The sequence below is a fragment of the Neurospora tetraspora genome (assembly GCF_033439725.1).
Source record: "Neurospora tetraspora strain CBS 560.94 chromosome Unknown B0H65scaffold_2, whole genome shotgun sequence".
NCBI lineage: Eukaryota > Fungi > Ascomycota > Sordariomycetes > Sordariales > Sordariaceae > Neurospora > Neurospora tetraspora.
The window spans coordinates 504,095-518,688 of record NW_026944384.1 but is presented as its reverse complement, the minus strand read 5'-3'; the positions used below and the strand labels follow the sequence as shown (position 1 = coordinate 518,688).

The window sequence follows — 14,594 nt, the reverse complement described above, 5'->3', positions numbered from 1 at the left end:
GTTAACTGACCAGACCAGAGGCTCCGAGGAGAAAAGAACTGAAGAAGAAGAAAGAGGAGGAGTGGAATGTTCATGATGATAACTGATAGAGATCGTTCGATGATGGTTTGTATGATGGTTCGATAGTTGGCAACGTCAACATGTTGGACATCGGAGGAGCAACACAACAAGGACAGGGTAAGTAGAGAAAGGGGGGGTAGGTACCTAGGTAACGATACTCAAGAGCTGTTAGTGCAGGAAAACCCACCTAGTGAAGGAAGGGAATCTCAAGTGGAAAGCAAGAGATGCTCAACAAGGCAGAGAGAGAGGTTCTATTAGCGTAAGGAAGACTAGGGAACCATGAAGACAAGGAACAGGACAAGGACAAGGACAAGGCACATCAAATCTGACAAGGGCAAGGACATGGGAAGTACAGAGGCTTGAAGTTGAGGCTTAGGCAAGGCAAAACAGGTGATACATGTGCCTTGAATAGGCAATCTCAATGGGTGACTGCGTGATCGAGAGGTATGGTTCTGCATATACGATGATGATACCTTGGAGAGGGTGTAATTGTAGGAAGCGCTGGTGATAGCTCACCACGTACAAACCAAGAATGATCCGAGGGCTATGTTCCCAAGCAACATCAACAGGAAGCCGAAGACCTGGTGGCAAAGAAAACGCCAGAAGTAACAACGAATAACGTGTAATTCCTTGGTGAAGAGAAATGATCTTGCTACATACCTCTAGGCTGGGAAAGACAGAAAACAACAAAGTCCAATGACTAGGTAAGTTACCTAGGCAAACTTCGGTGAAGAAAACAAGCCACCATGCTGGTCCCTAGCTTTCAACCCATCTACACCGGCCAAGTTATCGTTTGCGGTGTCCAGCTCCAGCCACACCACACGCGGACAAAACCAAGGTGTGCGCCACCACGCGCTGCACGTCTCGCTCTAACCTTCGGTCTTTCAGACTTATCGATAGTTGCTGCAAAGTTCTCCGACTATCACCAGCCAACTTTTCTTTCATCCTTTCTCCATGGTACTTCCCTTGCCATGTACGCCTTTCACTTGTGTCTGTACTCCTTCTTCCGGCCATGATCTGCCAACATCTATCTCTTGGCTCACCGTATCTTCCATTGCACATTTCCCTCTCTTTGCGCCTCAAGTTCAGACACTCGTTCATTCCCTCTCTCTCCTTCACGCCTAGTCCTTCGGTTGTCCAGCGCAAATACCTCTGCTCTCCCATCTTCACTTCTCATCCCAGGTCCCAGGACCCAATCAGTGTCTTCTTTCTTTTCATCCACCCTCAATCCTCTGTTCCCTTTCTTCGTTCTTCTTCTCCTTACTTTCCCACCCCAATTCTTCACCTCCTCTTCTTACCCTCATGTGAAGAACTCGCTCGACACCCCCCACAAACAACATGATAACAAACCATATCCGGATCCGCCCCCCTAACCAGTCCCGGTCTTGCTTTACACCACGCATACTCATTCCCCTTTCCCCCGCACCTGCAGCACGTCCATTTGCCACCTAGTTGTTCGAGTCGGCATTGCCCTGAGGAACACTCGAGAGAGGTCAGGCAGGTGGAGGAGGCGCAGGGGTTGTTGAAGTCCATTGTTTGTGTTTGTTGTTGCTGGCTGAGGGACATGGATGCGGTGGAGAAGTAGAGGGAGGTGTAGTCGACGGGGAAGGAGGTGCCGTCGTTGGAGTAGTAGGATGTTGTTGATGCGGAGGACTGAGAGGAGGTTGGGGAGGTGGATAAGGTTGAGATGCTGTTGGACATGCTGTTGGACATGGAGGCAGACATGGCTGTGGACGCAAGGTGAGAGTCGTCGTAGATGGCGTTGTTGCATGGTTGGCGGTTGCCGGTGGTGAGATCGATGGTGGCGTCGGGGCAGAAGAGGTAGTGGATTACGAAGTAGAGGTCTTTTGGGCAGGGAGGGATGTGGTGGTGGTGGAGGTAGTGGTAGGTGCACATTTTGTCCGTTTGTATTATTTCTTCTCTTCGAAGTCGCGACGGCCTTTGTATCCTGCTTCTCTCCCAATTTCTTGAAGCAGTTGAGTTTCCCCGTGTGTCTTGACTTCAAGTGGCCGAAACACTGATATGTCACCTCTCAAAGAAGTCTGGTGTTGCTCTATTGTCGTGTCCAATGAAGTTTGATTTGGATATAATAGTCCTTCTTTTGTCTGTTTCTGGAGTTTGACTAACAGACAGCTACAACTGGCCGTTCTCTTGATCGGTCTGCGTCTGTTTGTCTCAGAAGGAAGTTAATGTTAGCTTTTCCTTCAGCAATCTTTGATGCCGCAGTAGAACTTACAGGATGTTGTGGGATGAGCTTTGCGGTCTGGTTAGGCTCTTCTCTTAGCTGTCTTGAAGGTACGTTGTGGATCAATATTCTTTTCAAGAGTGTCTGTCAAGTGTCTGGTCGTCGATTGACTGGCCGGAGTAGTGATAAACTTCAAGTTGGAAAATGTTGTCGCTAACGACCCTTTTCCGGTACACTTGAGATGCACCTTGCCATCTCCTTATATCTTCTTCCTCTGTTCCTGTTCATTTCTACCCTTTCCTTTGCATCTGACTGGCATGTCTCGTCCGCTCCATCGTGCCATTCCTTCGGCTCGATGCCGATTCGATCTCTCCTTGAAGCTCCGTGGGGCAGCACAAACCAAGTGAACCCTGAAGCAGAATTCGGAAGTACTGGCCGCTGTGTACATCGCAGACTTCCTAATCAGGTCGATATTTGGCAAGCCATTGTCCAAGATGTGGTGTCATTTCCCTGCCAAGCAAGCGCCGTTACGGTCAACAGCTCAGCGAAGCACGTGGGTGCCTCGGTGAACGATGGGCGACTGTAAAGCATGGGAGAAACGTGGGTCTGTGAATGTAGTCGGGCTAAACTCTCGATGATGGTTGTACAAGCTCTGAGACAGCTGTGGTAGTGCCTCTTCTAGGGAGCCAAGCGCCGGGGACGTTGACTTCTCGGCTCTCTGATGCACTTGGGGCTTGAACTTGGCGACTGGATACTGCGATTTGTCCGCTATCAGTCAGCGATATCTGAGAGAGACCTTGAAGGTTCTTCAACATCCACATCTCGCCATATCTGCCATCAGACGAGTATGACGGTGTTCTCATCTCAACGTGGACGCCCTCCGAGAATAGCTTGGTTATAGAAATGCTTTGGGCGATTGCGGCGTCTCTACACGGCGTGGCCTCGCAGGCCCTCGATTCGGCGGTTTGCAGCGTATTCGGAATAAAGCGGCAACGGCACGGAGTCTGTGATGGTGTCGTGATGATCCAAGCTTCGCTTTCCTCTCGAGCTACGTCCGTAACCTAACGGATTTTGTAATCCGAATGGCTGTTTAGTCCAAAGCAGCCAGGCCGCCGAGGGGCCCGACTCGCATGACGCATCAATGATGAAACAGCCATCGTGTCGTTCTTCTACTGTCAATGGTCAGTCGCGGGATATCGCGAGAGATTCGGCAGAGCCCAACTCCTCCGGTGTCTTGACATGGACTTACAGCATAGGACTGAGACAGCAGCTGGGACTCCTGGGAGCTCGACCGGTCTCCCATGTCCAAGGTTGGTGTTGTCACACAAATCCTCGCTCTTTGGCCGCCTCCCGCCGTCCCATGGTGCAGACTGCAGAAGCGTTGAATGTCAAAAGAAGGACAGCATAGGGCCCGGATGGCGTTTCTCCTGAATACTTTTTTGCTGTTGATCCTTGCTGACCGGCCTCCGTAGCATGCGAGGGAAACGAGTGGCTTGCCCCTTTTTCTGCCAAACAATAAGAAAACATGTCATGGCAACGGCCCCACCTTCTCCTTTTTCGCCCCTTCGCTTCATGTAGAGAGGGACCCTTGGCGGAATGTCTTGGAGACTTGCAAATTTAGCTCAGCCTCCCAAGACAGTTGGGCCTGGCCGGCAATCGACATATGCTGACGCAAATAACGGAGAGTTAGTGGACTGCTCTCCGGCAGGCAAAGTGCGGCAACGTACCTACAGAATCAGAACAGTACCTGCATGCATTGTGCGTACGAAAGCTGCATGCGGTTGATGAGGCAGGATCAAAGACCTTGGAGAGGCAGGATCAAAGACCTTGAAGGAGCAGATCTGAATAGTCTAAGACGGGTATCATCTCACGACAATTCTCCTTCCGCGCTTGTCTCTCAGATCTTTCCGACCCCTCAAGGGCCACAGACGACTTCTCTTTGGATATCTTGCAGCCCCTCATAGCCCTATCAGTAATCGGTGGTTAGCCCAAGCCACAGAGCGAACGGTCAGCGCAAAGCAGCATGGAAATACTCCCAACAGAGCGGTTTTGGATGCGCCCATCACGTCTGTGGCTGGATATTGGGTAGGAGAAAAAGCACTGTGAGAGATACAGGTTGGATCGTACCTTGGTTACACGAAGGATTTTGGCATATCGCAACATCTGATCCCACATTTGCCTGCCAGGAACCTCGGCGAGGCGCAGGGAGAGGCGCTTTCATCTTCCAAAGGAGTTGAGAGTTTAGCGGCCATAAGCGAGATCTCAGGAGTACACGGAGGCGGACAATATATCTTGATGCGTTTTGTGCTCCGCCGGCTCAAACAATGTCTCGCGTGGTGGACAATCTAATAAAGAGTCTGGTAACGCCTCTTTGACACGCCAGCATCCGCTCAGCTCTAACTCATGGTGTATTTACGGAGGTGAAGTTGTGGTGATTCGAAGCTCGGAGTTGTCGTCGAAGGCAAATACTGAACGAAGCTGTGCGCGCGGTTACGACGAGTAACGAGGAAGCAAGACACTGACTACCACCAAGCCCGGGCAGCAAGTATTGACGCTGGCTTCCGCGAGCCCCGAGAATCAGTCGACTGTGGCTCAGTCGGGCCCGGATAGGAGCCGGAGTATTGTTGTCAAGTAGGAGACGGGCTCCGGGCTGAGTCTCATGGCTGAAACCACACGTGAAGTATTTTCTCAGGCCGGACTGTGGCACCGTAACGGCGTCTCTCGCTGAGGCAGCCAAGACCAAAAGGCCTCCTGTTACAGTCTGCGGAGGAAGCAGTTCAGTCTTTGCGGCGTGGCGTGGTATTGGTTCTGATACGGACTCGTGATGATGATGGGGACACCGGCGAGAAGAGATCGCCAAGGATCGAGATGAGTTTGGAACTAAACGGCAGGCATCGTCTTCTGTCGTGGAAGTCGGAGGGACCGGTGCCGCCGGCGTCACTCGGAGACCTTGAGGGGTTGATATCTGATAGCATCGTCAGCCGCATGTGTGGGTAGCGCTGGAAGCATAGAACTCATACATGACCTATAGCAAGGAGCACAGCTCATCCAGGCGAGCGCTTTGCTCGTAAGAGTGGTAGTGTTCACACCTCTATCCATGAGCTCTGGAGTACGGACAAAAGCTGTTTTTTACTGAAAACTGGAAGATTCAGTTGCAGTTCTCGATTGGCAGAGTGTTGGACAGGACTACTGGGAAAGTCGTGGCCCACCGCAGTTCATCTACCGTATTTTCAGACTGCGGGGCAGTCTCTCGTGGGCGGCAGGCTCGTCCGAGGTGACTTGAGCAAGAAGGACCAAGCCGAGGCACGAGAGCAAGTATGTCGCGCCAAAGGCGCTCCAGGTGGAAGGAATCTGTGAGGATGGTGAAGCAGGAGGAAGTCGCGGCGCAGGCCCGCGTCGACCAACTCTACCATACGAAGACGAAAACCACAACGAAAACCTCCAACTACTGCGCAAGGCCGAGGAGCAAAGGTGCAGAAGCTGACAATCCTCTCGACTACAGCAACCGCTCTGATTTAATCAAAGCGTGCCTTGAAGGCTTTTACCTGGGTTTTCCTTTCCTCTTCCTACAAGTGTCCAATCACGCCCACCTTACCATTCTTCGCACTTGCCTTTTCAACTTCCTGTCACCCCACCATCAAGCGTCACTCGCGGGCCACGGGCACCGCCCTTCAAGATTCCAAAAGCTACAACCCCGCAAGCCCTCCTCTCGTATGGCAGTCGTAGCCCACCATCGTTGAAGTTGCTTCACTCATCCCATCATTAGCCGGGCTTCTCACCCCTCAGACTCCTCCTCCTAAAAGCAGGGCATCCAATCATGTCAATCCTACCCATGCCTTGCTTTCCTGTTTCATCTTATCCCTCAACCTTTTGCTATAAACCCCCTGTTCTGCTTTGGATGAAGCAACCAGTTTCCTTGCGAGCGTGAATCTCCATAGCAACGTCATCAAAATAGCGAGTGTCGGTTTCCATCTCACCGTCAGCTACACGTAAGGCGCTAGATGTTTCACAAACATTCTTCTTCGCTTTTTACAAAAGATCTGAGCATTTCAGATGAAGTGCTATGGGTCAGATCACGGTCTAGACTCAGAGACATTAGCAACCAAGGTCCTGGTCTCTCGGGACCAGTCACTGGTCTGCTCACACCCTCGCAGGATTTACTTGTACGATAGCCCACATGGTTGCAACGTCTGGAGAGTATGTCCTCGACGTCTGGAGATTCTGATATGGACGTCGAAATTCAGATTGTGATTAATACACATCTTTTTGGACGATAGACCTTCAGTCCCTTGCCTCTATGTCCCCACATCTGACGTTGTCCTGCCGACCCCAGTTACGGATCATGGCAAAAGTCTAGTAGTATGTTGATACTACTAGGTCGTCACAGTTGCAGGCCTCTTCGCGTGAGAAACAGAGAGAACCATATGAGTTATCCTTGGTCTATTTAGTAACATTTGAAGACCAAGCGTGCAAAGTTGCTGTCGACGAGGGCTCCGCGAAGTCAAAAACCGGTGCGCAAAAACAACAAGGAGGGTGCGGGAGGTCCTGCCCAGAAGTTGAAAAGAGCAAACATGCTGTACTCGTCTTATCTCGCCTCGCTCTGCTCATCAGATCTAGTTCAGACGAACCATTCCCCTTGAAACTGCTTATGGACACGCGTGACAGTAGGCAACACTGCGTTCGAATAGACAATATCGGACTTGAAAGTGGGGCTCGCACTCTGTGCCTTTTTTCTTTATAAATTGCCAGTCTCTGACTGCTTTCCTCTTCTTCCTCTTTTCTTCTTTTTCAACTTTCTAGAAAGTCAAAACTGACTCACTCACTCACATCGACGTGACCAGACCTTTTCTCACAGAAAGTTTTTACTTCTTCACACACTCTCAACTCTCACCAACTCTCAACTCTCACACACTCTCGCAAATAACCACATCTCCTCCAACCATATCTCCTCAACCATGACTTCCCAGTGGGTGTGCTGCCAGTGCAACGCTACTGGTCGAACCGACGACCGCTGCGACTGGGTGCTTCACCAGGAACCCTACTCGCCTGATGCCCACGAAGCACTCCAGGAGCAGTGGTCGTCGTTTGACGAGGACTACCAGATCGTCGAGGATGATGGAGAGATCCTGGTCGTCTGCGACCACCAGAGATGCGAAGACTGCCCCAACTGGCATCCCCAGCCACAGCCTGCCTTGCCCCGGCCTGCCCGGCTCCAGCCAGCCAGGTTTCCCCAGCCGCCGCCCTGGCTTTGGCCTCCCCAGCCGAGGAACAACGTTCCGCGTGGTAAGTCATCTCAACTTGTTTTCACCCTTAATTCACCCCTACCTCAGAGGCGGCCAACGGCCAAACCTGGATCGCCGATCACCACGTCAAGGCCCATGGTGACCATGCCCTGGCCAGAATGACCGTTGCTGTGGCCGTCCATAAATGGAGATACATCTTGACATTTCAACCTGCCCATCAAGAATCAGCGAAGAGTACCTACCGTACATTCTAACTTCCATTCCTTTCCAGTCTCCAACACCATCTTCGGCGACGTCGCGGCGGCGAGGGGAGAGTTCGAGGGCTATGCCCAAGGGTCCGGGGACTAGCGCTCCTCGGCTCTTGGAGCAGACACCCTCGGCTCTCCTCTCGTCTCTGCAGGAGCAAAGCGCCCTCGCTCCCCTTCCAACAGCAGCAGCAGCGCCACCCCCAGCCCTCCCTCCAAAAGGAGGAAGCTGTCTGCGTCCGGCCCCTCCCTCTCCTCTGCCGCCTCCTCCTCCGGCGAGGAAGAGGACGAGGACGAGGACGAAGAGGAGGACGAGGACGAAGAAGATGACGATGACGACGACGACGACGACAACGATGACTTCGGCTCCGGCCCCGACTCTCGCCCTGGTCCCGGTCCCGGTCCTGGCCCCGGCCCCAGCCCCAGCCCCGGCTCTGGCTCCGGCTCTGATCAAAGGAAGGTACCAAACAAACGCCTTCTTTTGGTCAGAGCTGGATGCCGTGAGGGGGGCACACGACGACGACGAGCTCGGCCGCAGACGGGAGTTTCGCCCCTTGCTTCGTTGTGAGGTTACTTTGGGTGTGGGAAGGGTGGGTGGGTGGGTGGGTGGGGGGTAGTGGCGGTGGTGGTGGTGGAGGAGGAGGAGGAGGAGGAGGTGATGGTGGTGGTGATCGTGATCGTGATGGTGGTGGTGATAGTGGTAGTGATAGTGGTTGGGGGAAGTGGCAGTGACAAGGGAGCATGGTATTGGCATAAAAACCATATCCAGCTTTCACCGCATCACAACCGTACGACCACGACCACGACCAAGGAATTTATATGTAGTAGGAAGGGACAAGGTCGAGGTGATGGTATGGTTTTGACGGGATGATTTGTGGTTCGTCGTGGAGGAAACGGAGGGTGGACGGGAGGTCTTGGGATGGGAAGGTGTTAGTGTGGGGGGAGGTTGGCGCCGCTTGCACATATGGAAGGAGGAGTGCCGGAGACGTAATTTGAGGGCATCATTTTCGTAAAAGACCTTTGGTCTGGGACTTGATACGTTTGTTTGTTTGGGTTTGGGTTTGAGAAGCATTTACAAATGAGCAGAGTGGAGGGCTTTGGCGTCACTGAGAATAAATAAAGAATTGATGATCGACCTGGAACTGGATGGTACATCTACATGACTTGAATTGAATCTGAACGTGGTTTGACGACAGCTTGTTCGTGCTGTTACTGAATGAACATCAAAGACTCTATGACCCTCCATTGATATTACGTGCTCCTTGTCTCTGCTCCTTAACCAGCACATTCGCCTTCATATTGAACACACGCCCCATGATATCCGGACGCTTGTCGGCTGAAAGGCCGTTCAATGCACACCTCGAAAGGGCCGGAATTGTCGGTGGTGGTGCATTTCTTGCAGAACTTCGTATTCGCTTTCGAGGTGAAGAGATAACGCGCAAGGCCAGTGTAGTGCTCGTTAACGCTTCCCAACAGTACCGGTGACGCTCATCGTTGTATTTGTCCGACGACAAAACGCTGGTATACGTCATTGGCACCGATGCATAGCCCTCTAAATGGGTCGGTCCCCCATTGCCACCAACTCCTTCATCATCTTGTTCATGATGGGGTGGTCCAGCGCGGCAACCGGCGCTGCGAATGAGGACGAGTTTATTTTGACTGGAGTGGCTGTGTACCTGAAGTGTTCAAATTGAAGGCCGCGTAGAAGTATGGTGGGTGGGAAATCTTGTTGAACCTCTGGCCTGTTCGGGTTCGTGGTTATGGTAATAAAGAGAGTGGGCTTGCCGAGCTTTCGGGCAGTGGCCATAGAGTTTGGTGTTGTTTGGGCCAAGTTGCTGGGAGATACCAATTTATTTGTGCCACGGACGGTATCCTTGCTCCATCCGAACACCTCCAGGACCAATTCCGTCTAGATGTCCCTCAAACTTGAGATCGCACCGTGAGTTGCGACGGCCGGCCGGGACACTGACGGGAGGGTCATAGGCATTGTAGACCGCTCCCGTAACTGAAGGGGAGCAGACAGCGGCACCTTAGTTTTCCTTTCGGGCAAGCCTGTTGGAGGTCTTGGTGAGATTCTCTCAAGAATCCTGGCTTGCCATGAACGAAGGAAGCAGGAAATCTGGCCAAGGCATACAAGGAGTGATTTGACGGCTCGGTAAAGGGAGAATTGTGCCAAACTTCCAGAACCACTCATGCCACTCATCCTTGGTGAATTTGCCTTTGGCTTCGTTCTTTAGACGACCAGAGCTTGACTGATGTGAAGTCTCGTGGAAATGCTGAGTGTCTCTCGGCTCATACATGACCTTCACCAACGGCTCCAGCGCATCGTCTCGAGGATAATGGCCATAGCCGGTGATACCGCGCATAGAGACGTACGCCATCACCTCCAAGTCACGGCAGTGAAGCGATGAGGAGCGTCACTACCTACCTAGGCTATTGCTGTAAAAGAGGAGTAAATGTGAGACTCACAAGCTTGTGTGCATGGCCCATGTGGGACAATGATATCCGGGCACCTTGCAAGCTTGAAGCAGTGAGTGTTCTGCTTTAATCACTGACCGATTGAACCTTGACGTGCTTGGAACTTGGTAGGTAGGGGCGTGGAGCTCGAGATGTCGGATGCCCCGACGTAGGTGCCAGGTGTATATCCGACTTCAAGCGTCTGGAGTCTGGACATATCAACACCTAGAGGTATCATCAGCCTGAGCCCGGTAGCCTAGACGATACTGAATGATATGTTTTCCCCTGGAAGATCATTCTCTAACACTGTAGAGGTACGTAAATCCCAGAGCTGCGACTGCGTGCTCTTTGCCTTCCCAAGTGCTCACTCGTTTTCTTCACAACAATACGAGGGTCTCTTGCCAGTACGGATGTCAAGTGTCAACTGCCAAGCCAACGATGATACCTGGCGTTACCTGGCATACCTTCCTTCCTTCCTTCCTTCCTTCCTTCCTTCCTTCCTTCCTTCCTTCGACACCGGCCGGACCCGCCGAACCCAGACCACGCAGCAAACAACACCACCCCACCTGCCTGCCTCACCCGCACCTTCCCTGAACCACCTTCCTTCCCGTCACTTGCCCTTCATAAGCCAGTCTCCCCGAGTCACATTCAACAAACAAAAAAAGACGTGCAGTTAGTACAGTGGTTTAGTACTCTCGTTTCCCAAACGCCGCCGTCAAGGACCGACCCAAAGAGGTTAATCAAACGACATAGCGACCCGGGTTCGACTTCCGGACTGCGCACAGTTTCTTCTTTTTTTTTTTCTGGTCTTGCTTTTCTCTTTTTGTCTCACTGCTAGGTATGGATCGAAAGAGACTTCCATTGTGAATCTGGTATTACGTGCGTCAAGGGGCCCTTGTTACTTGTGTATGCTAACTGACATCCATTAAACTCACTCCGGGCCATCAAGGCTTCCATTACTATGCAAATTTTAAGTAGGTAGATATATACAATGGGTTGGTTCAAAAGAAGTCACTCCCCTCTTCGTCTTCCACATTACCATCAACAACCTTCCTCCATGTCCCATGTCTTCCTTCTTTGGAGGCATCACCCCCAGCACCCCTAGGCTTCATCCTCACTCCCTGCCCTTTCAGCGCCGCATACCCATTTGCGCCGTTTGGACTTGCCCTCCCCTCATTCTCTTTTTCGTTCCCTTTCCCGTCCACGTCCACATCAGCCTTCATGTTTATGTTCCTTTCCGCAGCACCAGGACCAGGACCAGGACTAAAATCCAACCAGGAATTATCCCCTCCCCCTCCCCCTCCCTTCTTCTCACCACCATCCCGATGCTCGTCACCATCCTCGTCCTCCGGTTGTCCAGGGGCAGTTTCGATTCGGGCGGAGGACGAGGACGAGGATGACGAGACCTCAGCAGCTATCAACGCCCGCATGATCCCCAGCCCCTCTTCCCTTTCTGCTTCGTCGGTTAGTCCTTTGCTAAGGCCCCAAGCGGCCATGAAGGAGGTGATTCCGCGGTAGTTACGGTGTAACCAGAGTAGCTCGCGAGAGGAGAGGTAGTTGCGGGGACTCCAGATGGGCGTTGTTGGTGTTGGTGTTGGTGTGGTACCTCTAGGTAGAGGTACCTGGACGATTGGTGTCGGCGGGGTGACGGTGGGTGTTTGGAGTTTATGTTGTTGGAGGGGAGGGGTTGGTGCTGCTGTTGCTGTTGTTGTTGTTGCCGTTGCCAAGTCGAAGTCTGTGAAGGCGCTGTGACCTGGCCCTGTTTTCTCTGTAGACCCTCGGAGGGAGGAAGAAGAACTGGATTTTGATAGTTGGGGTGCATGCTGCTGCGGCGGTCTCCGAGTAGACCTCGAGTAACTTAAGCTGTCACTCCGTTTGGGAATGACATGCGTCGGCGGCGCTGATTGGGAAGACGCGAGGGCCGAGGCCGAGGCAGAAGATGCCAATGATGAAGAGGTTGAAGGCTTCTGCTGGTGCTGTCGCTGTTTCTCAGGTGGAGGAGCAGTTGCCGATCGCGAGGGAGCATTTGCAGAAAACTGCCCAGACTGAGACAGAGACAGAGAATAAGAGGGAGGAACGGGCCATATGCTCTCCCTTATTCCACCACTTCCCGATTCAGCAGCCTCCATTTGCGGTGGTGTCAAGGGAGGAGACAGGACTCCCAATCCGACTGCGTACCCAATCCCAAGAGAAACGTCGTTAGAGGAGGAGGTGGTAGGCGGCGATAATGGCATGTCGCGAGTCCTGCTCCTGCTTCCACTGCGCTGGACCATGACATTGACAATATGAGGAGCTCCCTGTTGCCTCTCCCTTGGAGGAGTATCTTCCCGCTCGCCAAATTCCGACTCGGATTCCACAGAGGAGGTGAGTGGACTGACGCCGATAGCGCCAGTCATGTTGATGTTATCCTCAGCCCTTCTTCCACCGTCAGACACCAAGGGCGTGACGCTACCGGGGGCTCCGGGCGGTGGTGGTACAGGAAGAGGTTTCCATTTGGAGTTACTCCTCGTTAGTCCTTGGGGCTTCCACGTCTCTTCGGGCCTTGTGGCGACAGCTGCACCACCTTGCCCCTCTTTCTTGTCTGCTGAAAAAGACGAGGACGACGAGTTGGAGGGCACCCTCAACGGCGCGGGGTGAATACTCCCATCACTCTTCGTATGCCTGTGCCGCGACTGGTGACCTTGACCTTCAACTTCATGATCCCTCCCTCCATTGTATCCACTTCCAATCCCTCCCAATCCCAACTCCCTTAACTGCGGCCGCTCATGCAACTCCGGACTAACCGGCCTCGGCGGCTTCCCCGTCGCCGTAGCAGGCTTGGTGATAACCGTCAGTGATTCGGGCGGGTCGTGGTACAAATCCGACCATTGCGTGACTCGGCTGTCGATGCTGTTGGCAACGCTGGCCCGTGTCTGCTGACTTGTTGGGGCGAGGAAGTTGGATGACAGAGAAGATGAGTGCACATGGCTGTTGGATTCATGTTCGACACGGCCGCCGCCGAGGTGGATGATTTCGAGGGTTTGGTGGCCTGAATTGGAGGAGGAGCGGCCGGAGGTTTTGGTTTTGGATTCGCTTCATGGTGAGTGTTAGTGATGGCTTTGGTGATGTGAAGGGGCAGCGGAAGGGGAAGTGGGAAAAGGAGAGAAATGTGAAGACGTACCGGCTGGAGTTGGACCTCTTCACCCACTCCCTCACTCGCTGAGTGGACTTGCCGCCTCCAATCATTCTTGATCCGGAATCTGAAGGTGACGGAGACGAGAGAGGTGAGGTGAAAGACCTGCTCAGTGATGACGAAGGCCGTTCTTGAGTTTGACTTTCCGCACCCGCATACCGTTGGTGCTTAGTTTGGGAGGTCGAGGTAGAAGCCGTAAAAGTGTTTGACCTTTTTGGGACATGCAAGTTCTGGTTGTGTCCGTTATGGTTGTAAGTGTGACCCCTCGAACCATGAGAACTGCCACTGGGTAAGGGAGGTAATTCCCCATTTAACGACTCCGGGATGGTCTCCATGTTGTACTTTACAAAGTACTCGGCAATGGTGTATTGCTGAGTCGGATTCCAAGTGGTGGCTGTCGCGGCTGTTGCTGAACTTCGCAGTGTCGTCGGCGGTACCTGCTGTGGTGATGGTGCTGTCATTCTGCATTCCTTGTCTGCAGCATTCACAAGCAAGGCAGCAAGGGCTGATGGATCATGATGATCACCGCTTCGGACCGGTAGGGAGTGTGGAGGTTGCGATGATGGCGCAATACTACCGGCGCGTTTTCCCGGTAGTCAGGTTCCTTGGTGTCTTGGTGATGTGCAGAACTGCAGATGGTGAGGGAGTTCTAGGCCAGGCGGATGAGGAATTGAGTATGGTAATATATTGAGCAGCGCCAGGGTTCCATTCGCGTGCCTATTTTGGCCACACTGGAAGTTTGGGCTCCGGATGGCGGGCTGGACCACATGGGTTGATGGGGTATCGATGTTTCGAAGGTTCGCTTTGCTTCGGAGGTTCGCTTTGTTTCGAGTTCCTGCACGGAATGGGGGAAATGCACCTCGTTGACGACACATCGAATGGTCATGGATCTGGTATCATAGTGGCATGTTGATGATTTCGGCCCCCTTCCGCCGATGTTTGGAAACATCCTGGAATCGGTCGTATGAGTGGTCGACGTTGTTTCAAGCTCGTCCCCCAAGGGCACCGTAGCTGTGGGTGTCCATGTGGTTTCCGGGCGAGGAAGCGAGCCCATTGGCTGGGACGAGGGCAGACTAAACCCAATCAATCTCGAGAGTTCCAGCCAATCCGACATCGCAAACGTCCAGGAGGTATATCAGCCTCCATTAAGAAACGTTGCTGAATGCTACATACTCCCGAAGTGTCCATCGTCGGAGATCACAGATTACGAGATAAGCAATGTTTTTAAGTGA

The 14,594-nt window shown here is 52.8% G+C and overlaps 4 protein-coding genes and 1 non-coding gene across 5 annotated transcripts; 2 read left to right on the top strand and 3 right to left on the bottom strand.

The window, feature by feature from the left end:
- Positions 1-1,407: 1,407 nt before the first annotated feature.
- Positions 1,408-1,956, bottom strand: B0H65DRAFT_408014 (uncharacterized protein; the record flags this gene model as incomplete). The annotated part of the gene is made up of 1 exon (XM_062823818.1): positions 1,408-1,956. A coding segment is annotated over one exon (549 nt), but the record flags the coding sequence as incomplete, so codon positions are not given.
- A 5,190-nt stretch (positions 1,957-7,146) lies between these two features.
- B0H65DRAFT_585917 (uncharacterized protein) lies at positions 7,147-8,301 on the top strand (the record flags this gene model as incomplete). The annotated part of the gene is made up of 5 exons (XM_062830940.1): positions 7,147-7,528; positions 7,576-7,626; positions 7,760-7,823; positions 7,920-8,193; positions 8,272-8,301. The coding sequence occupies exons 1-5, from the start codon at positions 7,201-7,203 to the stop codon at positions 8,299-8,301; spliced, it is 747 nt and encodes a 248-aa protein (XP_062683786.1). The 5' UTR covers positions 7,147-7,200.
- Positions 8,302-9,438: 1,137 nt separating this feature from the next.
- B0H65DRAFT_536838 (uncharacterized protein) lies at positions 9,439-10,223 on the bottom strand (the record flags this gene model as incomplete). The annotated part of the gene is made up of 2 exons (XM_062829058.1): positions 9,439-10,117; positions 10,203-10,223. The coding sequence occupies 2 exons, from the start codon at positions 10,221-10,223 to the stop codon at positions 9,812-9,814; spliced, it is 327 nt and encodes a 108-aa protein (XP_062683785.1). The 3' UTR covers positions 9,439-9,811.
- Positions 10,224-10,857: 634 nt separating this feature from the next.
- B0H65DRAFT_t145 lies at positions 10,858-10,972 on the top strand. Its single transcript has one exon. It is a non-coding gene; the product is annotated as a tRNA-Gly (tRNA).
- A 219-nt stretch (positions 10,973-11,191) lies between these two features.
- Positions 11,192-13,697, bottom strand: B0H65DRAFT_420589 (uncharacterized protein; the record flags this gene model as incomplete). Its single annotated transcript, XM_062824287.1, has 2 exons — positions 11,192-13,262; positions 13,351-13,697. 2 exons carry the CDS (start codon positions 13,695-13,697, stop codon positions 11,192-11,194), a joined length of 2,418 nt encoding a protein of 805 aa, XP_062683784.1.
- Between the last annotated feature and the right edge of the window lie 897 nt (positions 13,698-14,594).